The 25439-nt window shown below is 39.2% G+C and overlaps 3 protein-coding genes across 3 annotated transcripts; all 3 read left to right on the forward strand.

The window, feature by feature from the left end:
* Positions 1 to 515: 515 nt before the first annotated feature.
* LOC111586280 (cytochrome P450 2J4-like) lies at positions 516 to 9501 on the forward strand. Its single transcript, XM_023295984.3, has 9 exons — positions 516 to 789; positions 3185 to 3347; positions 3447 to 3596; positions 3924 to 4084; positions 4403 to 4579; positions 4658 to 4796; positions 6191 to 6378; positions 7344 to 7485; positions 8173 to 9501. Exons 1-9 carry the CDS (start codon positions 589 to 591, stop codon positions 8346 to 8348), a joined length of 1497 nt encoding a protein of 498 aa, XP_023151752.1. The 5' UTR covers positions 516 to 588; the 3' UTR covers positions 8349 to 9501.
* A 4108-nt stretch (positions 9502 to 13609) lies between these two features.
* Positions 13610 to 16189, forward strand: LOC129349889 (cytochrome P450 2D17-like). The gene is made up of 3 exons (XM_055014687.1): positions 13610 to 13792; positions 14532 to 14673; positions 14982 to 16189. Exons 1-3 carry the CDS (start codon positions 13658 to 13660, stop codon positions 15155 to 15157), a joined length of 453 nt encoding a protein of 150 aa, XP_054870662.1. The 5' UTR covers positions 13610 to 13657; the 3' UTR covers positions 15158 to 16189.
* A 1927-nt stretch (positions 16190 to 18116) lies between these two features.
* LOC111586282 (cytochrome P450 2J4-like) lies at positions 18117 to 25394 on the forward strand. Its single transcript, XM_023295986.3, has 9 exons — positions 18117 to 18355; positions 19837 to 19999; positions 20105 to 20254; positions 20603 to 20763; positions 21059 to 21235; positions 21325 to 21463; positions 21651 to 21838; positions 22276 to 22417; positions 24673 to 25394. The coding sequence occupies exons 1-9, from the start codon at positions 18155 to 18157 to the stop codon at positions 24846 to 24848; spliced, it is 1497 nt and encodes a 498-aa protein (XP_023151754.2). The 5' UTR covers positions 18117 to 18154; the 3' UTR covers positions 24849 to 25394.
* The last annotated feature ends 45 nt before the right edge of the window (positions 25395 to 25439 follow it).

Raw genomic sequence — 25439 nt, forward strand, 5'->3', positions numbered from 1 at the left:
ATTTAGAGTCTGTGGAGGTGGAAGTTTGTACAACAGGATATTTGAATAAATTTTGAAAGCTTTTCAAATTGTCTGGTGTTAATACATCATGTACCAAATTTTATCACTTTACATATAATATAGCATTTTTTGGTTTTGTTTGTTTGCTTGTTTTGTTTGGTCTAAACAGAAAAGTAACATTTTTAAAATAAGGAATGTTTATTATGAAAATTACCAGTCCTCAAACTTGAGGTCTATTTTATCTTGGCATGAACATGCACTGTGTCAAACTTATATTGATCTAGCAGTAGTTAGCAGTTACGCAATAAACATCACTTATTAATACCAAATATAGGTTTATTTTAAATACATTTTTGCACAATTTAAATACTTTTTTGTGCTTACTTACATGTAACAGAGGTTTTTTTTAATGAGTAAAGGCTATTACTCTTCAGTGACGAGCACACTTGCATACATTCACACACGTGCTCTTATTTTGAAAGTCTTATAATCAATTCAGAGCACACCTGCAGACCTGTCGTCGCTCCAGAAGTACCTTTACCTGACTGAACTCCACTCGGTCCCAGTTGCTGCAATTATAGCAAAGAGATGGAGGCAATCCTCAGTGTTCTCGGCTTGGAGTGGTTAGATGGCAGAGGTTTATTAATATTTTTTTGCATTTTTCTGCTGTTGACTGGTATTGTGACGAACAGAGCTCCGAAAAACTTCCCTCCCGGACCGTGGGCTCTGCCTTTCATTGGTCATCTTCATCGCATCCAAGCTACAAGACTTCACCTGCAGTTAACAGAGGTAAAAGTCTATATATTCTTCTTCTTCTTATTCTCTTGTAATAGAAAATAATTCAGCCTTTAGAAACATCATTAGAACAATCCCTCATGCATCACACCTTGATACCTATTACATCTGCTTAGTTGAGGATTAATTTGTAAATCAGCTCATGCATTTTGAAATAAATAAATATTAAAGAAAAAAATCTCACTGTGAAAGTAACATTTCAGAACTTCCATACAACAGGTTCAGGCAAGATCCCATTGGAATAAGAAGAAACAATCAGCTCAAGGAAGCTGTACTCTATAAACAGCAGAGGTGGATCAAATATCAAAGCCTTAAGTAAAAACATACACAGAGCAACGTAAAAATATGTATAAAAAAATGTAAAAAGTAGCAAAATGTGGTTACAGTATTAAAGTAAAAGGCTGCTTCTGTCACTCTGACTGATAATTATAAATGGCATCATTAGAAATTAAGGGTGAACCTGCTGCAGACATGAACTACTTTATGTACAGTTAATTTTTCGGGACAAAAGATAAATCTGAGGAGGATGTGAGTGGGATAGGAAAGAATAATTAGCAAAATTCTAATGTTGTGTTGACTATTCCTCTAATCTTTGTTTTTTGGTGAGAAATTGGATCATTGGAAAATTAGTTAAAATGAATTGTATCTGAAATGTAACAGTGACTACCCACTACGTCTTATAACAGACCAAGAAAGCTGAAAACCACTGGTTTAATCCAAACATGGATTTCATTATAACAGCTTGTAACATTAGAAATTGTATAACGTAAAAGAAAATATGGATGTCAAATAAAGTGATATAGTGGTGGTGGAGTAGAAAGTACAATATTTCAATTTGAAATCTTGTGAAACAGACATATGAAGTATGATAAATTACAAATATTCAACTACAAGTACCTCAAAATTAGTGCAGCGCCTGAGTAAATGTACTCCACCACTTCCCACTACTGATAAAAAGCAATATCAACCACATTGTCAAACTGGATTTACACATGGTTAAAAATCTCTTGCAATATTTAACCAACTTCAGTGCCTCCAATAAAACTTTGATAGTGAGCCAAAGGAGCGAGGAAATATCCATGGTAGAGGTCACTGTATCAAGTGTCTGGCTGTATTTAGCGAACATATCCTAGATGAACACCACACATAAATTAAATGAAATAATGGGTTCTCTATCATATATTTATTTCAGTGTCTCACTCTGGGGAATGTTTTCTCAGCATTATCCTCAGGAGCCTTTATATAATTACTCCAGCTACAACTGGTGACTCTTTATTTAAAACAAATAGAGACAGAATCACCTGTCATTTAATTTCCTTGCTTTTTTCTCCTGACTACCAGTAGAAATGCCTCGCTTAACCATCCAAATGAGCAAGCGAACACCTTGGTCACTGTAGAGCCTTGGAGAGTGTTCTAGTTGCCACCAGACACCTCACACAGCATTTAGCTCACCAGGCTAACTGCTGTTGCTACACACGCTCACAAAGCCCAGCTGCACAAGCGCTAGCAACCATACTAGCAAGGTCACTTTAGCCCATCATAGCTGCCCGACCCCATTTTAATTCAACAACAACTTGTACTGCCTGACTAAGCTTGTAACACCTGGCTGAAAGGCAGACCGTAAGCCACCACCCAGAATGCGTCCCTGTGGTTCCAAAATTTCAGGTGCAAAGCTTGTATACTGGATACTCTCGAAGCTCATGAGGAGCACCTCACTGATGCTTCCAAAGGAGGACCTTGAGTCGGACGAGGAAGATGTCCCCTTTGCTCCCTCAGGTCTCTGTGCTGTGGAGATAGCCGGGACTGATTAAGAAAACACTTCCACACAGTTCCACAGCCTGGAGCTGCCCAACGTTGCATAACATGCAGTTGAAAAGCTGTCAATTCAATGTCCATGTTATGAGGGCCATGTAGGCTTCACAGTCAAGACAGTCAGCTAGCACCCTCTGGTCTGTTGTTTTATAAAAGGAGCAAGATGTCTCCACCTCAGGAGTCTGCAAATCCCCATCACAGGAACACTGAAATGAACATTCGAAATAGAACTTGAGGTTTCTTATCTTGTAGTCTGACTCACGGGCTGTAGGATGGGTGTATAAGCCCCTATCATTTCAATCAGCTTTGTCCCCTTCGTTCTGCACTGCGTCTATTCCTTTAAAAGGGAGAGAGCAAGTCTCCACCGTAATGATATAGATAGTTCTGAGGATAACACTGAGAGAATGCTCCCCATAGTGAGACACCAAGTTATCAGAGAACAGGGATTATCAGATATGTAATCTCATGCTAATCCACGTGCCGTAAACTTCACGTTAAACATATCAAAAGTTGCCTTTCTCAGAAAGTATGTCACCTCATTTCTACGTCACAACACCAATCTGCTGTCTGTGCTCAGTTTGCAGAGAAATATGGAAACATCTTCAGCCTTCGTCTCTTTGGTGGAAAGGTCGTGGTCCTGAATGGCTACAAGCTTTTGAAAGAAGCCCTGGTCCAACGAGGAGAAGACTATGTAGATCGTCCCTCCATACCGTTGTTTGAAGAAGCAGTTGGGAATAAAGGTAGGGTTTGTTGCATTGTGTCTTTAAAGTTGTTGGCTTTTAATAAAACCAGCACCATCAGGCTAATTCAGGTCTAATGTTGTTTTGTGTTTCCAAAAGGCATTGTGATATCAAATGGTAATCCATGGAAGCAGCAGAGGAGATTCGCTCTTCATACACTCAAAAACTTCGGTCTGGGCAAGAAGACCCTTGAACTATTCACCCAGGAGGAGTGCCGATATCTCACAGAGGCTTTTGCAGATCAACAAGGCACAAAAAAATCACATTATTTTTGCCACGATGCATTGTCTTTTACTTTTATTATATTTTTCTGTTTATCACATGGACATGCCATTTTCCTTTTCCCTTTGACTTTGTAACATGGGAGCATGCAACAAGATATCTGTGAATGAAAGGTGTCTGTGAAGACATGAATGAAAATATGGCAACAGCTATAATTTAAGGGAAGATGAGGAAGGGATGAGTCTGTTACTATATTTTTTTTGTTTGTTTTAAAGATGTCATGAGGCTGATGTGAAAGGGTCTAAGAATGTTTTCTTTTGTCGCTGTCTTCTCAATGTTTTGTCTTTTCTACAGGGAAACCTTTTAATGTCCAGACACTGATAAACAATGCTGTGTCCAACATCATCTGCTGCTTGGTGTTTGGGCATCGATTCGAGTACACTGACGAGAAGCACCAGATTATTGTAAATAACTTCAGTGAAGTACTGCAGTTGCAAGGAGATTTCTGGATCCAGGTGAGCATCTATTTATCTTATTTAAATCTGGACTTAAATAAGATAATTACACAGAATTCAAATGTGCATTTTAATAACAACATTGTAAAAGCATTCCAGCACAAACTGAACAAATGCAACAATGTAAAATACTCGATTACATGAAAAAAAATTCTGTATTCAAAATCCTCTTTTAGAAAACGTACAACAATATTATCAGCAGCGAATTCTCAGGGAATCAAACGTGACAAGTATAGCTTAATGTACTGAAAGATGATTTAACTAGACATAGCTCTTTTGTCTCATAGATGATTTGATAACTGTTCTGTTGCTCTGTAGGTTTACAACAGCATGCCCTGGCTGATGAAGTGGCTGCCTGGACCTCATCAGAAGATACTCACTCTGATAAACCAGAACATTGACTTTGTAAAAATCAAGATTAAAGAACACAGAGAAACCCTCGACCCCTCATCCCCAAGAGACTACATTGACTCCTTTCTTATTGAAATGGGAGATGTGAGTGTTTCAGCGTGTTTGTTATATGTTTGCTCTTTGTGCCCTTTCAATTAAATATTTCTTTTGTGTCACTGATAGAAGGAGAACGAAGATTCTGGTTTTGATCTCAATAATTTGTGCATTTGCACTCTGGACCTGTTTGGTGCTGGAACTGATACTACTGCCACCACTTTACGTTGGGGGTTGCTGTACATGATCCACTATCCTGACATACAGAGTGAGTATATAAGTAATATCTGCCATGGCTGCATCTTTCTTAAGCACCTTGCTATGACTTTATATTGTCCTTACTTGATGGAAATGTGGCTGTGTGAATGGATCTTCAGAGTGGATTGCCACACAGTGCTTTCTGGTAAGAGTAGGGGGGATTTTTTTTTTTTTTTTTTGGACCACAGGCCAATGTGTGGTAGGCATGAAGACGAACTTTCCCAGCTGTCTGTGCATGTACTCTACCTGCAGGTGTATCACTGACTTTTTGTCTAAAATGACGCAGCTTGTGAAGTTGGGGAAAGATGTTTCTGACTCCTGTACTATAAGCACCATGTCACCACTAGGCTGCATCCTTTCACCTCTGCTCTTCTCCCTGTACGAGGATGCTCCAAAAAGTTCTCAGCCTTTCTGCTCTCTTCCTTCATGTCCAATGAGGCCAAGAACTTTTTGAAGTACCCTCATAAACCACAGCTGACCTTGAGTCACCCATCTGTCAAAGTCTTGAAGATTGCAGATGACCCCACCCTCTTTGGACTCATGTCTAGTGGGGATGAATCTGTCTACAGATTTTAGATTGACATTGTGGTGACCTGGTGCAGTCACATGGCTGTATATTTCACCAAGGACCCAGCCCCACCCGCCCCCATTACCCTGTGGAACTCCCCAGTCAATACCATGGAGCACTGCCACTTCCTGGGAACTGTTATCACTCAGAACCTTGAAATGAACATCAGCTTCATTAGCAATAAAGCTAATGAGCAATAAAGGTGATGAGCTGTAATCTCCAGTCCCTCCTGGATCCTGAGGCTAAGAAGGTTGTGGTTGACCCTCCCACTCTGGCCACAAACTGCTGGAGCCCCTCCCCTCTGGCAGGTCCATCAGGACCAGAACAGCTTCTTCCCAACAGCAGCTGACCTCATCAGTAAAGAAAAATGAATTAAAATAGAATTATTATCTTTTTTCATATATCAGGTTGTTTACACCATATTTTCATCTTACAATTTGTATATTCCTGCATGCTGTAAATATTTCTGTTTTTCTTTGCAACTATTATAATTCCTTGGATATGCTACATTCACTGCTGATTTGTCTTGTAAAATTTGTTCCTTTTTGGCTTGTAACACCTTCTGCCAACTAACTTGCAACTCTTTCCTTATCTTTTCCTTTTTTGACATCTTTTTGTCCTTCAATATAGATTTTCTGTTTACTGTTTTACACCAAAGCACCACATTAAATTCCTGTCTTCTTGTGTGTAAGCGTGGCAGTCAAACTGATTCTTAATCCGGTTACCTAACAGGTCAGGCATGTGTTGATGGACAAGATGTGGAATGTGGAATTTTCCCTCTCAGTCATCTTTTCAGCACATAATCTGACATTGTTTCCTGCTTTCACTTTGTGCAGTGAGAGTCCAGGCTGAGATAGATGCTGTGATTGGTTCATCCAGACAGCCCTCCATGACTGACAGAGAAAACATGCCCTATACTGATGCAGTTATTCATGAAATACAGAGAAAGGCCAACATCTTCCCGCTCAATGCAGCCCGCATGGCAAACAGGGACACCACACTGGATAAGTACACAATCCCAAAGGTACACAACTCACAAGTGACACCTAAACACAAAAATGAGCTTAAAAGTACACAATAACTTCTAATCCCGCACAATGTAGAAGAAAATTACAGGCTACTACAGAAGTGGCTGGGAGATACTGTATTAGTGAATGATTAGGAAGAGATGCGCTCATAATTTCTATTAATCAATTAATTAAGGTCAGTAACGGCAAACACAAACTATGTTTTTACTGAATGCTCACCTACCACTTTATTAGGTACACCTTGCTGGTAAAAGGTTGGACCCGCTTTTGCCTTCAGAACTGCTTAAATTCTTTGTGATGTACTTTCAACAAGGTGTTGGAAACATTCCTCAGAGGTCCATATTGACATGATAGCATCACAGTTGCTGCAGATTTGCACATCCATGATGCCAATCTCCCACTCCACCACATCCCAAAGGTGCTCTACTGGATTAAGATCTGGTGACTGTGGAGGCCACTGGAGTACAGAGAAGTCACTGTCATGTTCAAGAAACCAGTTTCAGATGATTTGAGCTTTTGAACAGGTGTACCTAATAAAGTGGCTGATGAGTATATATTGAGTATTGTAAGTACAATGTTTTGCAAAATACCAATTTATGGATTAATGTGATTTATCAAGAGATTTACTGGAGACCTACTGACATTTATCACTATTAAATTGTCTTATTAATAAAATTTTCATTTAAAATCTCTATTCTTATTTAATTTTCTATGTATATTGAGGTAGAATGATGATTTTGTCACCTGTTCATGAGTCAAGAATGAACTCTAAACCTTAACTTTGAATCCAACATGGATTAGAAATTCTTTTTTCTTGTCTTTTTTTGTTTCTTTTTAAAATTATGATCAAATACTTTTTAAAAGATCAGAAGTTCTTTCTTTATTTTTGTTCGTATGACGATCTATGATATTTTGAATATTTGTCAAAAGGCAGATTAAGTAATAATTAGTTTTTCTTTAGGGCACCATTGTATTGGCTACACTGAACTCTGTCCTGCACGATGAGTCCATGTGGGAAACTCCACACTCCTTCAACCCTCAGCACTTTCTGGACAAGGACAGTAAATTTAGGAAGAGAGAGGCCTTCCTTCCTTTTTCTGCAGGTGAGTCAGTAGTTAGAATCCTGTATCATGCAACTTTACCCAAGGACTATTAAAAGGCCCAATGACAGAAAGATAAAACATGTCATTGTGTGGCATCAGTTGTTTTTATGAGTATTCACTCTCTTGGGGTATTTGATGTACATTTGTATCTGTTTCAACTGGATGTGCATGTGTTGAATATAACCTTTCCCTTTAACTGAGTTATACTGAACTTACATTGCCGTTTAAATTCTATTATATATGTTAGAGTAATATTATATATTAGAATGATACTTTATTTAGTGTAATTTCAAGTACGGTGATTCAGCCAAGGACTTCAAAGAGGTCAAATGATGGGAAGCTAATACATGTCATAGTTTGGCATCAATTGTTTCTCTGACTGACCACTCACTTGGAGTATTTGCTGTCCATTCGTTTTAGTCCATTTATACTATTCTAAACTGGATGTGCGTGGTTAAATATCACTTTACGGTGTTAAATTAATAAACCTTGCCATTTAAACTCTTTACATATGTTAGTGAGTATGAGTGAGAAAATAAACAAAATAAGGCACAAGACTTTATTTTTTAAATATGCAATGTCCCCTCATGTACTGTGTTATGTGTAATATACATTATGGAGTGCAATATACAACAATATAAATAAACTATGTGAATGAAACTCATCTGCTATATTGTGTATTCTCAGGAAAGCGGGTGTGTCTCGGGGAACAGCTGGCCAAGATGGAGTTATTCCTCTTTTTCACCTCCCTCCTTCAGAGGCTTTCATTCTCCGCACCTCCTGGAGAGAAACCCAGTCTGGAGTTCAACCTGGGAATCACTCACTCTCCTAAGCCTTTCCGCCTCTGTGCCACACCAAGATAAATCACTGTGTTCCCCTACATTTATCTTGAAGAATTTCTTCTATGTATCTTTCATTTTCTATAATGTGAGAAAAACATAATTTGGAAGTATTTTCAGGCAGTAGACCTTTTCAATAAATCATTTTGCATTTCTGAAGTAATCTACTACAGATGTGAAAAAAACATTTATGTGCACTTGTAAAGACCGTGCATATCATGGCAGTCTTGAGTGTCCAGTCACTCCTAGAACTCATTGTTTTTTGAATGATGGAATTACTGAAACAAGCATATTCCTCATGACACAATATAAGTATAGTGAGTCTAATGAGTGCATCAAATGGGCCCTATTTAAATTGGCTCAGAGAAGTCAGCAGCTGTAGTCACTGTAATCACTCACAAGAAGGTAACATTTGATTAACACAACTGTCTACTGTCTATACTATAAATTGCTGGCTGCATATTTTTGACCCGGCACATTTTGTCATATTTCCATAAAATATCATGGCCCTGCTCTTCTATGGGCGGCGCCCCTGGCCCTCTGACCATCCAGGCTGATGGGACACAGCTGCTGATGGAGCACAGCTGTGCCAAATCAGTAATCAGCGGCAGTCAAAACCAGACTCACCTCACCAGGTGTTGCTGGTTCATTGTCTCTGCTGGCTCCCCATCAGTCGCTCTGCCCAGGTCTGCCTCGGTTCCGGTCTGTCGCCCTCCTAGTGAACATTTGGACTGTGAGTTAAGCCGTTGCATTTTAGTTTAGGTTTCAGCCCGTGTGGTGGCCAGTTTTTGTTGATTGGCCTTGTTTAGTTTGAGCCTTGCTTAGTTTTAGTTAAATTCATTGATTTCTGTGTGGAGTTTGGTTTATGTTGGTCTGCTCAGCCAGGGTCTTATGTTTCCTTTTCTTTGAATAAATTCCTGGTTTATAAGAACTTCTGCCGTCTGTGTACCTGCACTCTGGGGTCAAACCCCCCCCGGGACAGAAAACCTATGAGAAATCTATGAAAGAACCATAATGCATGATTGTTTTTGTGACAAAGATGAATGTGTCTCAATGATTCCATCACAGAAAATTTAAACTCAAGACTGCTATGATATGCATGGTTTTTACAAATGTGTGTAAACTTTTGTTCATATCTATATATTCAAACTTTCAATAAAATCCTATTGTCCTAAAATCCTAAGTCTTTTTGAATATTTTGTGGTCTGAAGCTTAATGCAAATATGCAAATTTTAGCTCTTTGCATATATACTCAATAGCGAACGCAAACCTTCAGAATTAGGTTAATTTTCTCATACAGGCAAGACAGTTGCATCATCACTGTAAAGGTGGGCAGTAATATTCCCACTGATGGCAACCAAAAGAGCTCTCCCATGTTCCCAGTTCTGCTGGCCCTGACCATAACTCTGGCACCACCAATCAACTTGACGTATGCAACACTCCACATGACTTTCACCACATCCTTGTCACACATGTTCACGTTCATCAGTTCCCAACTGTCAAACTTGCGATTCATCTGAGAAATTGTTCCCCCTGGCATGCCGTCTTGGCCATTAGATGGTGAAGCTTTGCTGTCAGGACATTCCCCTGACATGGTCTTGCGAATGAAGGTCACACCCACTGAGGCGTTTCCTCACAGTATTGGCAATTAACCATTCCTGCTGTCTTCAAGGAGTTTCCAGAGACATTTGGGTGGTTATATGAAACCAATATCTGAGATGGTACAACACATACTGGTTTTGATGAACCGTGGTCATAATTCACAACCAGGATGTGGTTTGTCCTTCATAGATTCCTTTTTGTGATGCCACTATGTCAGCCTAATGATGGTAGAGATGTGACAGCTCAGAGTACTACTTGTCGTGCAGACATTCCCCTCCTCAGTGCTCTCAAAGTACAACTTCCCTTACATTATTCTGTATTCTAGCTGTCACTCATTTGGATAATTTGCTTCATTTGTTTTGTGAACAAAACATAAAGAAAAAATTTTAAAAGACATGATTGCTATCAGCATATGTGCAGTAAAGCATGAAAATTACTCAACATGACAATCTTTGAGCAGACGAGATGTCTGCAGATATTACGCGGTCAAATGTTGCAACTGTAACATCTGACGACAATTTGTGTTTTCATCGACACTGAGTCTAATGCTGCACCATGTTTTCTAAAAGGAACAGTTATCTTTTTGAATGAAGGAATAATATGCCTGATAATTAGCAATCCTAAAACTTCAGGACTAAAATTTTTACATGAACATGTGCTCTGTCAAACATCTGGGTTTCAGTGTAAAGCTTTTGAAGTTAGAGATGTAAAATAAGTAGTGCAAAAAAATTCAGAAAGTAGGGTACTGTACCTTCAGCTGTGATAGAGGAAGTATCCAGATCCTTTACAAAAGCAAAATGAGAGCAATAACTGATTGTTTCTTTTTTGAAAATTAAAAGCAGCTGCTTGACTTCGAACGGAATCATTTTGACAAATAGGATAGTTGCTGCCATCTATGTGCTTGTATGATAGAAATAACTTTCCCTTAACAGCAACTGTCTTGACAAAAGCTGGCCACAAAATACCCAGAGGAATAGGAGCAACAGTATGGAGACACATCTAAGGCATTTTAAGGCAGGGATGGAAAATCTTCATAGACAAAAACTTCTACGTACAGTATGTAAGTTTGATACACAGTGATTAGTTTTTCAGCGTTAAATCAACAATGGAGGTATTTCGGTTGTTTTTTTTTTTTAATTTTGAGCAGGTTTTTGTCAGTATATTTTTTGCATTTTCTGTTAGGAGGGCTTGGAGGCATATGTAAATGTGTTTAAAGGGGTTTTGCTCATGAAGTAGATTTTGTTTTGTTTCTAGATACTATCAGTTGGATAACTGGACAGTTACCTTAACCATATTTTTACTGCAGTTAAAGTTGAAGCTAATGACCTTCATGACTATGAATCATTTGTTAATAATTCATAGTAATGAATGCTAAAGTTCACTAAACTGTTTGTGTGTCAGACTACTATCATGCCATATAAATTTTTAAAAAACTGCAGTTGTGTCTACTTAAGAATAGAATGTTTTTGAACTAATGTAGAGCCTCAGCCTGTGTTTTATTAGCCTGCAAGTTTTTTGTAATCTTTTGTCAGCTTCTTGTACATAAAGTTTACTTTTTCCTTTAACCTGCTTCTGTGTTATGCTGAACTGAGCTGCAATATTAGAAATAATTCACCTCCACCTCCTGGTTTCACTTCTATCATCTGTGGCCCCTTAGTACTGAATTTCTGAACCCCTAACTGATATTAACAATGACTACTATATGTTCCATGTTTTATGATTTTTTAGTTTTTAAATTATGTTTCTGGATGTCTTTAGGTATCTCTTGGATCTTTAGTTAGGATTTTTTTTTTGTTGTTGTTTTTTTATCAGAAACCCTGGTCAACCTTTGTTTGCTGCCCTGCCAGCCTGATCATTGTGTTTTGTTTCACTTTTCTCAAAGTTCATTTTATTGTTTTAATCTGTCTGTCGTGTCTGTTTTTGGGTCTTTTTAGCTGGGGAGGAGAGCCCCTTGTAATAATTATGAGGAGGCAACAGAGGGGCAGCACTGATGCCTTGGCTGAGGAGTTCTTTGCCTGGATGGATCAGGGACTTTTAGTTACACACCCTTGCTTTCCAGCATTCTTTCAGATCATCTAACCACCTGTCACCATCAGCTGCTGAGTTGGCTAGCCATCAACCTGCCAGCCTCCTGCCAGCTTCAGTTCTTGTGTTTGTTTGTCATTGTTCTGCTAGTTTTGTGCAAGCTCTAGAATCAGACAACCTTTATCCAGCTACGCCTAGATTGTCCCAGTTCCTGAGCCTGATAGCTGCCTACCAGCTGAACACAAAATCAGCCAGTTTTCTGCCTGATCCTGCCCTGCACCCTTATCCTCTGAAGCCTTTCAGAAGGAAGTGTGGTTCAACTGACCTTGGGTATCACCACTCCCTAGCTCCCTGTCCTCACAGCTTCCCAGCACTCAGGTTTCACCACTCTCCAGTGTCATGGATGGCCTGGCTCTGCTGCCGAACATTTTGGAGGTCCTGTCCCCACAGTCCTGCACCCTGGTTGACATTTCAACTGTTCCCAGGTTGTCCAACGTTTAGTCTGTTCTACAGTCTGGACTGGTCAATGCCCTTCCTGTTCTTCAGCGTGTACTTGTGTCTACGGTTGATTGAAACCTCTCCTGTTCTGCATCTGTTTCTGCATCTAAGGATGTCAAGCTCAGGCCCCGTCACATTCAGCTGACACAAAGACTGTTCCTAAGTCTGTTAAAGTCTCCCCTTCCAGAGGCTGTTGCTGAGTCGTTCAATGCCTCTCCAGGTTCCAAATATGTTTTTAGACTGGTTTCTGCATCTGAGAGTGCCGCTGTCTCTTCTGTGCCCAACTGTCAGAGGGTTGCTGTCACTAGTGTCCCTGTGTCTGAGACAGCCACCATCTTTTCTGTCCTGGAATGTGCCACAAGGTTCACCCTACATCAAGCTCGGGCCCTGCAATGGCCAGCTGACACAAAGACTCTCCAGAATCAGCTGACATTTCCCCTGCTCTAGAGTCTAAGTTGGCTATAGCAGAGACATCTCCTGAGATAGGTGACAGGTGCTTAGCCTCTATGTCAGCTGACACCAAGACTGCTCCTGAGTCACCCTAGGGCCTGCCTGTGCCTACAGGCTGGCCTCCTAAGTAGCTCCACACACCCAGCCAACCTTCGGGCTGCTCATCCCAGTGGTCCCAACCTTTTGCCCTGCCTTTGGGAATCTTTCCGACTGCTTGGTGTAGCTTTGGTTAACTCATGTCTCAAGAGTCATCGTGTCTTGACTCCTCAGTCAGTTCTCAATGTATAAATAGTCTTGTCTTTCTCGTGTCACGTGACATTTTGTTCTTGTTCTCCTCCTGTTTTCATGCTTAAGCTCCATGCTTGTGTTCCATGTGCTCTCAGGTTGGTGTTTTTTGGATTTCTAATTTTTGGGTTATGTTTTTGCATATCTTTATTTGTCTCTGGGACTTTTAGTTGGTATTTTTAACTGTATCACCAGCTCTCACCTTTTGTTTAAGTTATATTGAAGTTTCTCTTGTCATTTTCATCCGTCTGCCACATCAGCATTTGGGTCTTTTCCCTCACCAATTTGTGACACCATTCCTGCGTCTTTTGTGAGCATTGTGCAATGACTTTATATTATCAGAGGTCTCTCACAGGTCAGTCCTGTATTGGGAGAGAAGGTATGTAAACTGATGCTGTTTCCTGCTTTCATTATGTGCAGAGAGAGTTCCGGCTGAGATAGATGCTGTGATTGGTTCATCCAGACAACCCTCCATGACTGACAGAGAAAACTTACCCTATACTAATGCAGTCATCCATGAGATTCAGAGATATGGCAACATTGTCCCACTGAATGTGAGCCACATGGCAAGCAGGGACACCACACTGGATAAGTACACAATCCCAAAGGTACACAACCCACAAGTAACACTTATACACGGAAATATGATAAATTACCAAAGAACGAGTGAGGAATGATCAGGAATGATCTGATTGTCAATGTGTTGTTGATAAATACTTCTGTAATAACATCAAATCTCATATTATATATTAGACAGTTAGACATTTTTAAAGAACCAACTGGAGATACTACAGTAGTGAATCATTAGGTACAGATTAGTTCAGAATTATTGATAAATTGATTGAGTTTTTTTTAAACATTAAGCAGCAAAAAATAGTAACTACTCATTCATTACTGATTATTCACAACAGTAGTTGCTCTTTTTGTGTCCCCTTACGTAAAATGAAACATCATCCCTTAGTAGTTACTGTCTTCATAGTTATTTTCAGATTTCTCACCAAGTCATACTCACATTAATAGTCACAGCAGTGTAATTATTTCTAACAGCAGAAATGCAGAAACACAGTTTGCACCAATTTAACTAAGTTTGCTATTTGATGTTGGACTTGTGTGGAAAGTTAATAATGGCAAACATAAACAACTTTTTAAAAGTATACTGTGTCTTTTTATATTGACTGTGTAAAAAGTGACTTACATAGAAATACACTTGCATTTTAAAGTAGTGTGATCATTCTGTCAATTGTTTCAAAGGTCATGAATGGATGATTTACTGATATGACTTGTGATATTTCAAATATTTTTACAAAGCAGGTTAATTTGCCCTTTAAACCTTTGTTGTTTCTTCAGGGTACAGTGATAATGGCGTCGCTGCACTCGGTCCTCAATGATGAGTCCATGTGGGAAACTCCACACTCCTTCAACCCTCAGCACTTTCTGGACCAGGACGGTGAATTTAGGAAGAGAGAAGCCTTCCTTCCCTTTTCTGCAGGTCAGTCAGTGGCTGTATTATTGTGATGTGGTGATTTAATGAAGGACCTCAATGAGGCCAGATATCACTTTTTCCTTTCAATGTGTTAAATTAACTTACTTTGTCATTAAAACTCTCTTGACATATGTTAGCATCTTGACGAGTGAACTGTCCTGATAATGTACAAAATAAAAATATTTCACTTGCGCAAAACCTTATTTTTATTTTTTGAATGTGCAATTTCATTTCAGGTATTTCATTTTGTTTATTATAGCAATGTATAAATATATGAATTATGTGAATGAAACTCAACAGTTGTGTATTCTCAGGTAAGCGGGTGTGTCTCGGGGAACAGCTGGCCAGGATGGAGTTATTCCTCTTTTTCACCTCCCTCCTTCAGAGATTTTCATTCTCTGCGCCTGCTGGAGAGAAACCCAGTCTGGAGTACACCATGGGAGGCATTCGCTCTCCAAGACCTTACCGCCTCTGTGCCACACCACGATAAACTACTGAAGACAATAAATCACTGTGTTCCACTATGTCTGTCTCATAATTCATCAATAATATCTGCAATAAACTATTGTGCATTGCTACAGTAGTCTACTAGTCATGAAATAATGTTTACATATACTTAGAAACACCTGTATATCAAGGCAGTATTGAATGTCCAGTCACTCCGAGAACGCTAAAGTTTTAATGATGGCATTATTCAAACACATCTCTGAAAAAACAATCATACATTTTAGTTTTTCATAGATGTATTATAGGTCTCCTGGAAACATGAAAAAAATCTGCTGGCTCAAAAATATTCATGCAGCAATGCATAGATGTCTCTTGGCCATTGCACTTCAACTAAACGCTTTTGGTAGCCGTCCACAACCTTTGGGAAAGCTTCTGGTTGTATCTTTGACCACTCCTCTTGACAAAACTTGTGCGATTCAACTAGATTTATTAGCTTTTGACACTTGTTTCTCCATCGTAGTCCACAGATTCTTGATGGGATTTAAGCCAGGACTTAAACCTTAATTCTAACCTGATTTAGCCATTTCTTTGCTACCTTTGATGTGTGTTTGGAGTCATTGTCTTGTTGGAGACCATTTTAGGTGTTCTTGAGGAATGTGGAGAAATCTTCCTTATTCTTCATTCTGTTTACTTCTTTACACTACTTCTACTGCTGGTAAAACAGCCGCCGAGCATAATACTGCTACCACCATGCTTGGTGTTTCAGGGGTTAAGATGCTCAGCCTCTCTTCAAATCATACTTCTGGTCATTGTGGTCAAATTGCTCCACTTTTGTTTCATCTGATCACAAAACTTTCCTCCTGAAGGCCTTTTCTTTGACAGTGTGACACAACAGTCTACGCCACCAAAAGTGATAATTCAAGTTGTTGTGTGTTTTTGATCCAACACATTTTGTCATATTTCCAGAAGACCTATAGTCTATCCATGAAAGCACCAAAATGCATTTTTCATGACAAAGATGCATGTCTTCCATTGACTTCATCACAGAAAATTAGGAGTTCAAGCAGTGATTGGAAATTCAAGACTGCTATGATATTCATGTTTTTTTCAAGTGTAAACTTTTGGTCATGCCTGTATATTCAAACTTGCAATAAAATCCTATTAACATTCCTCTTGTTGACAGAAGTCAGCGGAAATCCTGTTCCTACAATCGTTTCGACAGCACATTGATTCTTTTAAGATTAGAAAAAACTTGATTTGTGTGTAAATCAATTAAACTGAGACAATTTCATGTTTCTCATTCAGACAGCTATGTGTTAAAGCTCACGCTATAGTTTCAGTCAGACAATTTATAATATCTGCTGTTATCAGCACTTCAGACTGAAGCATATTGGATTCCTCAGTAAGAAATTGTGGAGTCTGAAATTTTTACAACAGAAAATTTGAATAAAATTTTGTCTTTTCGAATATTTTGTGGTCTGAAGCTTAATGCACCAAATTTTAGCTCATTGCATATATGCTCAATAGCACGCACAAACCTTCAGACTTTGGTTAATTTTCTCATACAAGCAACACAGTTTTGTACACCAACAATCCTTGACTATCCATGACAGATGTGAAGGAAAATAGAGCTGTGAATTGTATGGCAACGGAAATTGGGTTGGCACCAGATCCAATGTACTCAAAACTGGGAAATGCAACAAGTTGTGTACAAAATATGTCCTCCATTAGAGTTGAGACAAGCAGTGATCCCTCAGTTCATGGAACCTACAAGGCGTCTGATGTTGTCTTGTGGGATGTTCTTCCACCCTTCCTGCAGTGCAACCACCAGCTGCTGCCTGTTCTATGGCCTTGGAATTTAGGTGGCAATAAGCTGACCAAGTTGATCCCAAAGCTGTTGTATTTGCAATAGATCTAGAGAATCAGCAGGCCACAATGTCACGTCAAGCGTCTGCTACTTCCAGTAGTTACTGGTGATATGTGCGGCTCAAGCTGAAGTACACTGTCAGTGTAATGATGGGCAGCTTTATTCCTACTGGCAGCATCCAGAACTGTTGCTGACCCTCACCATACCACTCAAAAAAGCATCAATGTGGGGACACATGTAAGTCATTTTAAGGCAGGGAGGAAACATTTTCATGTTTCAGTTACATATGTAACTTTCATAAACAAATTAGTTTATTGGGGTTAAATCAATGACAGTACAGTTACTTCAATTTTTCAAACTTTTGAGGCAGTTTTTTTCCGTATATTTTCAAAGCTTTCTGTTAGGAGGACTTGGAGGCTTGCCTAAATGTATGTTGGGGGGGTTTGTTTTGACAGAGGTTCAATTTTGTTTGTACATGCTGTCGACTGGACAGTCGGACACTTGACGACTATCACATACACACAGTGCTTTTACTGCAGATAAAGTTGAAGCTAATGACCTGCATGACTATAAATCATTAACAAATGCAAAAGTTAACCAGACTGTAAATGTATCAGACTACCATGGTGTCATGAATCTAAAGTTGCAGTTTTATCTCCCTAAAAATGAAAATTTATTGAGCTAATGTTAAGGCTCACCTTGTGTTTTGTTAGCCTGTCCGGTTTTTTAGTAATATTTTGTCAGCTTACTGGAAGTAGGGTTCAGTTTTTGTTTTCTTTTGCCTGACTAATATGCCATGTGTTTGAGTCCTCTGAACTGAGCCACAGCATAAGAAGTATATTATCATCATTTATTGAATTGGGATTGAATGCTTATGCCCAACAGTTATGACCTTCAAAATAAGAGTACCTGTATGTGTATGTGTGCTCTGTAGTACTACCTTTACAATGACTAATAATTTTTACTTGTAGCAGAGTATTTGAATGCAATTATATTACTTCTTCTTTTTCTTTCTTTTTTTTTTACAAAAGTAAAAGTTATTATTCATCACTGAAGAGCACATGCACACACATGCTCTTATTTTGAAGGTCTTTTGAAGGTCGTTATGAAACAAAGAGTACTTTTAGTTGACTGACTGTGTTCAGTTGAGATAGCTGCAGTTGATGTGAAGAAATGGAGGCAATCTTCAGTGCTCTTGGCTTGGAGTGGTTAGATGGCAGAAGTTTGTTAATATTTTTCTGTGTTTTCCTGCTGTTGGCTGATGTTTTGAAGAACAGAGTGCCGAAAAACTTCCCTCCTGGACCGTGGGCTCTACCCTTCATTGGTGATCTTCATCGCATTCAACCTACAAGACTTCATCTGCAGTTCACAGAGGTAGAAACCTATAAATATGCTGTCCAGAACCTCCTGACAATAAACAGGTGACTGACTTTCTTGCACAGACCCTCTGTGGTTTTACTCCAGACAGGTGCTTCTTATCTATGTTCTGGTAATCCTTGACGAAGTCCACATCAAGAGTGGCCTGAAGTGACATACAGTCTTGAGCAAAAGTTTATATAAACTTCACAAAATCATGTATGTCATGACAATCTTGAGTTTCCAGTGACTTCCATGACTCTGAATTTTCTATGATGGAATCACTGAAAAACACACATCTTTGTCACAAAAACATTTATGCATTTCAGTTCTGTCATTGATTTATTATAGGTCTTCTGGAAATATGACAAAGTTTGCTGTGTCAAAAATATCTGTGCAACAATGCTAATATTTGGTCAAACATCCCTTTGCTATTTTCATCTCAACTAGGCACTTTTGGTAGCCGTCCATCAGTTTTTGGTTTTATTGGACCACCAATTGACCATTGACTTGTTCAAGTCAAAGATATCCTTTTTCTGATCTTTGCAGAACTCCTCAAACTTTTTCACTATAGTGTTTGGTGCTGTTTCCAGTAAGTGTAGCAAGTGGGCTCTAATAGAATTGGCTCGGAGAAGTCAGCAGCTGTCGTCAATCATAATCCCTTGCGAGAACATGAGAGGCCATGTCACTAAGAAAATTTGATTAACCAGACTTCTGACATCACCAAAACTGATCATTCAAATTGCTGTTTCTATATTTTTGACTTTGCAGGTTGTGTCTTATTTCCAGAAGACCTACAATAAATCTTTGAAAGAACCAAAATGCTTGAATTTTTTTGGGCCGGACGAAAACACATGGGTTTCATTATAGGAAACTTGGAGCTATAGGAGACTCAAGACTGCCACAATGTACATGATCTGTACAGCAGAATGTAAACTTTTGTTCATGACTGAACATACTCAGGCTGAGACCCAACAGTGTTAATAACTGCGGCAGATAACTGAACTATTGTGACAATATGACGAAGACCCTCAGTATTATGAACCACAGAACTTAACCTTACTACCATTAATATTATGGCCAGACCTGACAGCATCATGAATTATGGAGATTAGCAAGACTAATGGAGAGATAAATTTTGACAGGACAAAAATATTTAATCATAAATTATATTATATTATATTATATTATATTATATTATATTATATTATATTATATTATATTATATTATATTATATTATATTATATTATATTATATTATATTATATTATATTATATTTCATTGTAGGAAATCAGAAGTCTGAGGCTTTAGAAACAGGAGGACCCCTCATGTGATCTATTTATTTGTTCCAAATACTTGTTACATTTCCTTAGTTGATGAATGAATTCTTATATGTTTGTGTAAAACAGGTGTAAAATGAATGCATTGCAGTAGAACCTGACCTCACTTGAGTCACCTCATAGTTTCACCACAACACCAATCTGCTGTCTGTGCTCAGTTTGCAGAGAAATATGGAAACATTTTCAGCCTTCGTCTCTTTGGAGGAAGGGTTGTGGTCATCAATGGCTACAAGCATGTGAAAGAAGCCCTGGTCCAACAAGGAGAAGACTATGTAGATCGTCCCTCTGTGCCGTTGTTCACTGAATTGTTTGGGAATAAAGGTGCTGATTGTTGCATTTTGTTTCAAAAGTTGCTAGTTGGTGTTTTTACAAAGACCAGCAGAATCAAATCATTTCAGGTCTAATTCTGTGTTGTTTTCCCAAAAGGTATCGTGATTTCAAATGGTAATCCATGGAAGCAGCAGAGGAGATTTGCTCTTCATACACTCAGAAACTTTGGTCTGGGAAAGAAGACTCTGGAGCTGTTTATCCAGGAGGAGTGTCGATATCTCACAGAGGCGTTCGCAGATCACCAAGGTACAATACATTATGTTTTTTTCCCCTCTTTTTTTTCGCATTGATTCATTCATTTTTTTATATGTTTATTTCATAGACATGTCATTTTCCTTTTCTCTCCAACTTTGGAATGCAGAAGCATGTAACAAGACATTTATGAATCACCTCATGAAACAAAATATGGCAACAGTCATAATTGAAAGTAACATCTGCATTCTCTGTATTATAACTAAAATAATGAGTCAATTTACATTTTTTTAATGTAAAGTTATGATGAGACTAGTTTGTACAGCATTAAGAACTTTTCTAATTATGGTCTGACATGTATTTCAATATTTTCCCTCTTTTATTTATTTGTTTATTTTACAGGCAAGCCTTTTAATGCCCTAAATTTGATACACAGTGCTGTGTCCAACATCATCTGCTGTTTGGTGTTTGGGCATCGATTCGAGTACACTGACAAGCTGTACCAGTCCATTCTCCACAACTTTAATGAGGTAGTGCGCTTACAGGAGGGTATATTGATCCAGGTGAGCTTCCAGTGTCCAATAATCAGATTTAAATCAGGATTTATTCAGAACACAGAAGTAAAATGTACATTTTAATAGCAATATTGTAAAAGGATTCCTCCACAAATGCTAAAGCAACCTATTACATATAAAAATCTGCATTTGAAATTCTCTGTAAGTAAAAGTAAACCAATATTATCAGCAACAGATACTTACAGTAATCGACGACCAGACCTTTATCCAGTAAAAGATAATTTAACCAGACATTACCATCTTGTCTGATAGATGATTTGGTAACTATTCTCCTGCTCTGCAGATTTACAACACAGTACCCTGGTTGATGAGGTGGCTGCCTGGACCTCAACAGAAGATATTCAGTCATTTCAAACAGAATATGGACTTTGTAGAAATGAAGATCAAAGAACACAGAGAAACCCTCGACCCCTCATCACCAAGAGACTACATCGACTCTTTCCTCATTGAAATGGGAGACGTGAGTGTTTCAATGTGTTTGTTCCTTGTGTCTTTCTAATCAAATATGTCAACTGATTCCTGATTCTGTTGCTTGTGTCTCTTGTACAGAAGGAGGACAAAGAAGCTGGTTTTGATCTCAAAAATCTGTGTGCTTGTGCTCTTGACCTGTTTGGTGCTGGAACTGAAACTACTACCACTACTTTACGCTGGGGTCTGATGTACATGATCCACTATCCTGACATACAGAGTGAGTATATAAGTAATATCTGCCATGTCTGCATCTTTTCAGAGCATCTTCCTATGACTTCATATTGTCAGACATCTCTCACTGGTCAGTCCTGTATTTGGAGAGAAGGTGTGTGATGTGTGATTTCATCCTCAGTCATCTTATCAGCACACAGACTGATATTGTTTATTACTTTCATGTTGTACAGAGAGAGTCCAGGCTGAGATAGATGCTGTGATTGGTTCATCCAGACAGCCCTCCATGACTGACAGAGAAAACATGCCCTATACTGATGCAGTCATCCACGAGATACAGAGAAATGCCAACATCGTCCCGCTCAATGTGGTTCACATGACTCACAGGGACACCACACTGGATAAGTACACAATCCCAAAGGTACACACTCCGCAGGTAAAATGTGAACATGAAAATGTGCTAAATTACCACAGAACCAATAAGGAACGAATCAGGAATGACCTGTTAGTTAATGTACTGTTCATAAATACTTCTATTCCTAAACTATGTAATAGATAATTATAGGTTACTTAAGATGATTTAAACCCTGAGCAGCACAAAACTTGATACACTCACACTTTACTGATTATTCGAAATTACTCTTTTTGTTTCCTCCTTAGGTAAAGTGAAACCATCATTCTGAGTAGTCACTCATCTTTCTGATTATTGTGTTATTACCTACTGTTTTCTAACTGTCTTCAATTATTTTGCAGAAAGTCAGATTGACCTTAGTAGTCACATTGTTGTAATTTTGTGGAACATTAGAAATGCAGACACCTCCAAAGTAAATAAGCCTTTTAACAGTGTTATTTCCTCAGGGCACCATGATAATACCGTCTCTGCACTCAGTCCTCAATGATGAGTCGATGTGGGAAACTCCACACTCCTTCAACCCTCAGCACTTCCTGGACCAGGACGGTAAATTTAAGAAAAGAGAGGCCTTCCTTCCATTTTCTGCAGGTGAGTAATCCTATAATGTGATGTTCTACCCAAAGGCCCTAAGAGCTACTGCATTGCATGAGTTGTTTCCATGGGTAACCACTCACTTGAGGTATTCAGTGTATATTTTTATTTGTCAACTGTGTGCAAACATCTGCTGATGTTCTCTGGACACAGCATCAGTAATGTTCCTGGAATCTCCTGGTGTTTCCAGTCTTTCAACATCATACAACGTCTTCCAGTTGACCCAACTTGGGTTGATGTATTTAGGGATCTTCAGCTGTTCTCCTGGTCCACCAACAGCTGTCAGTCTCTTGCAGAGGTCAAGATGCTCTCAGATATTCTTTTGGTGGCATTTAGGTTATCCTCAGCACTGACAAAGGTAATGGTTGGATAGTTGGCACCATTTTACCTACTCACTTCCTATGCTGATAGCTTTCGTGATGGCCTTCATGAATTGACTGCGAATGGTACCACTCTCTAAGGGATCCATGCCGACCACCCTCTTTCATACTGCCCTGCCTCTGCTTCCTGAACAGCCTCTTCTGTCCTCCAGTCCCTGCCAATCCTCATTTGGATCCCCGTTTTAGTCACCTTTGGACCCTTTACATGGGTCCCCACTGTTCCACCTCTATGGATTTTGTTTCTTCCAAGGATTTGAAAGGCAGTTGCACTTTTTTGTGGTGTATGTGGAGTGCAATGCTGGTCAGACTATTTGGCAGCCCCAGCCATCTCCTCAGATGGTTACTGACCCTCTTCTCGGGGTTTGACATTCCCAGGTGAGCCAGAGGTGTCCACTGTTTTCAACCAACCATCCAATTCAGGACAGGTCAACGGGATGGATGCAGTGTCCTTCTGAGAGTTGTCATAGATGTCACCCAAGCTTCTGACTGGCTTTACTGTGTTTTTTGGGATTTCTGTGCCATTCATAAATCCAGCCATGCGTCTGTCTGTCCCTCTCCTCAGCAATACTTTCCAGGTCTCCCTGGGGGATCCCAGGTCAGATAGTTGTGTAATCCCTCCAGCGAGTTCTGGGTCTACCCTGTGGTCTCCTCCAAGGCAGATGTGCTTGGAAAAGCTCCAAAGCAAGTCTCCCAGGAGGCAGATGAATCAGATGTCCAAACCAGGATGCAGGAGGAACTCTGAACTCTGAACCATTTTACCTGCTCAGTTCCTGTGCTGATAGCTTTCGTGATGGCCTTCATGAATCAAATTGCACCTCTTTCCTCCGCCTGACCTCCTCCTTCACCACTGGCATCCACCAGCAGGTTTTTAGGTTGCCACCATGACATGCACCAGTGACCTTCTGGCTGTAGCTCTTAACAACCACTTCTGCAATGGAGGCTTTGAACATGGCCCACTCAGAAAACATATCCCCGCCGTCCTCCAGGATGCAGGAGGAACTCTTCCACATTGGATCCAACTAATCAGCAGGTGGTGATCAGTTAACAGCTCCACTCCTCTCTTCATCAGAGTGGATGCAAAACCAAACACATCACTGAAGAAAATGTTTGTCTCAACACAAAACAAGGAGATGATACAGAATCTTTCATTATGGGTGAAGTTTTCTTCAATCAGGATCCACACAGTTCCACAAATCTCCATTGTTGTGGGATTGGCCCCCTTCTCCAGATAATTCTTGTACACTTTGTGCAAAGGGTTGCTGTCTTCTGGAGCAGAGCTTTTCCTTGCTTTGTGGACAACCTCTCTGACTTTGTTCAGCTGCAGGTCAGATATATCAAACTGCTTGTCTGTTCAGAGGGGTCAGTTAGGATGCCACATTGACTTTATGTTAGCTGTTGGTCATTTGATCTGCCTCCCCTCAGACCTGATAATGAGGGATTAGCTTGCACCACTTGGAGGTTCTGAGCATTTTGGAGTGACTTTGGACATGGACCATTCCACATATCGCCAGATTGGACACCTGTGGGTTACTTTGCATCTGGTCACATCAGACACTTCATCCTCACTTGGTGGTTCTTCAAGCCATGCTTACAAATTCTGCCATCTACGCTGGATGTGCATGGTTAAATATCACCTTTCCTTTTACTGTGTTACATTAAGTTACATTACCATTTGTACTCTCTTCACATATGTTAATAAGTTAATGAGTTAACTGTTCTAAAATGTACTAGATAAAAAATCGAACTTGCACAACACTTTTCTTTTTTAGAATGCACATAGCCAGTTCAACAGCTACATTATGTTTAATAGATAAAAATATACACATGTAAATTGTGTGAATGTAACTCATCTGCTGAATTGTGTATTCATAGGGAAGCGGGTGTGTCTCGGGGAACAGCTGGCCAGGATGGAGTTATTCCTCTTTTTCACCTCCCTCCTTCAGAGATTTTCATTCTCTGCACCTCCTGGAGAGAAACCCACACTGGAGTACACCATGGGAGGCATTCGCACACCCAAACCATACCGCCTTTGTGCCACATCACGATAAACCACAACTCACAATAAATGATTGTGTGTTCCACTACATTTGTCTTGTAATGCATCAAGAATGTCTGCTGTATATTTTTATTTGTCTATGGGTTGAGTTAAAATATCATTGGAAAGTAATTTCAGTCAGCAGACCTTTTCAATAAACCATTTTACGTTGTTAAAGTAATCTACTGCAGTCGAGAAAAAACTTTTACGTACACTTGTAAAGACCGTTTATATCGTGGCAGTCTTCAGTCCAGTCACTTCTAGAACTCTTAATTTTTTAGGATGGAAGTACTGAAACGTGCCATGACAAAATAATCATACACCTATAAAAATCATTTGAAAATATTTTAAACCATTATGCCTTTTCAATAAACGGTTACACATTATTGAAATAACCTATTGTATTCAAACATACAATAAAATCCTGTGAACCTTACACTTCTTAACAAAAATCGCTGGGAACAATCATTTCCACAACAAATTAATTTTGTCAGACTTGGAAAAACATGATTTGTGTGTAAATCAATAAACTGTGATGAACTCATGCTTCTCATGCAGACTGTTGTGTGTTAAAGTTCATTGTGTTGACTTTTATGATGAGAGC

The sequence above is a fragment of the Amphiprion ocellaris genome, chromosome 2 (genome assembly GCF_022539595.1).
Source record: "Amphiprion ocellaris isolate individual 3 ecotype Okinawa chromosome 2, ASM2253959v1, whole genome shotgun sequence".
Taxonomy (NCBI): domain Eukaryota; kingdom Metazoa; phylum Chordata; class Actinopteri; family Pomacentridae; genus Amphiprion; species Amphiprion ocellaris.

Excerpts from the sequence above, each read along its gene's own strand:
- LOC129349889 (XM_055014687.1), top strand. The coding sequence starts at position 13,658 with ATGACTGACAGAGAAAACTTACCCTATACTAATGCAGTCATCCATGAG. Across the intron at positions 13,793-14,531 it reads ATAAGTACACAATCCCAAAG|GGTACAGTGATAATGGCGTC; the intron begins GTACACAACCCA and ends TTGTTTCTTCAG. Across the intron at positions 14,674-14,981 it reads CTTCCTTCCCTTTTCTGCAG|GTAAGCGGGTGTGTCTCGGG; the intron begins GTCAGTCAGTGG and ends GTGTATTCTCAG.
- LOC111586280 (XM_023295984.3), top strand. The coding sequence starts at position 589 with ATGGAGGCAATCCTCAGTGTTCTCGGCTTGGAGTGGTTAGATGGCAGA. Across the intron at positions 4,085-4,402 it reads AAGGAGATTTCTGGATCCAG|GTTTACAACAGCATGCCCTG; the intron begins GTGAGCATCTAT and ends GTTGCTCTGTAG. Across the intron at positions 4,797-6,190 it reads CCACTATCCTGACATACAGA|TGAGAGTCCAGGCTGAGATA; the intron begins GTGAGTATATAA and ends CACTTTGTGCAG.
- LOC111586282 (XM_023295986.3), top strand. The coding sequence starts at position 18,155 with ATGGAGGCAATCTTCAGTGCTCTTGGCTTGGAGTGGTTAGATGGCAGA. Across the intron at positions 18,356-19,836 it reads TTCATCTGCAGTTCACAGAG|TTTGCAGAGAAATATGGAAA; the intron begins GTAGAAACCTAT and ends GTCTGTGCTCAG. Across the intron at positions 20,000-20,104 it reads TGAATTGTTTGGGAATAAAG|GTATCGTGATTTCAAATGGT; the intron begins GTGCTGATTGTT and ends TTTTCCCAAAAG.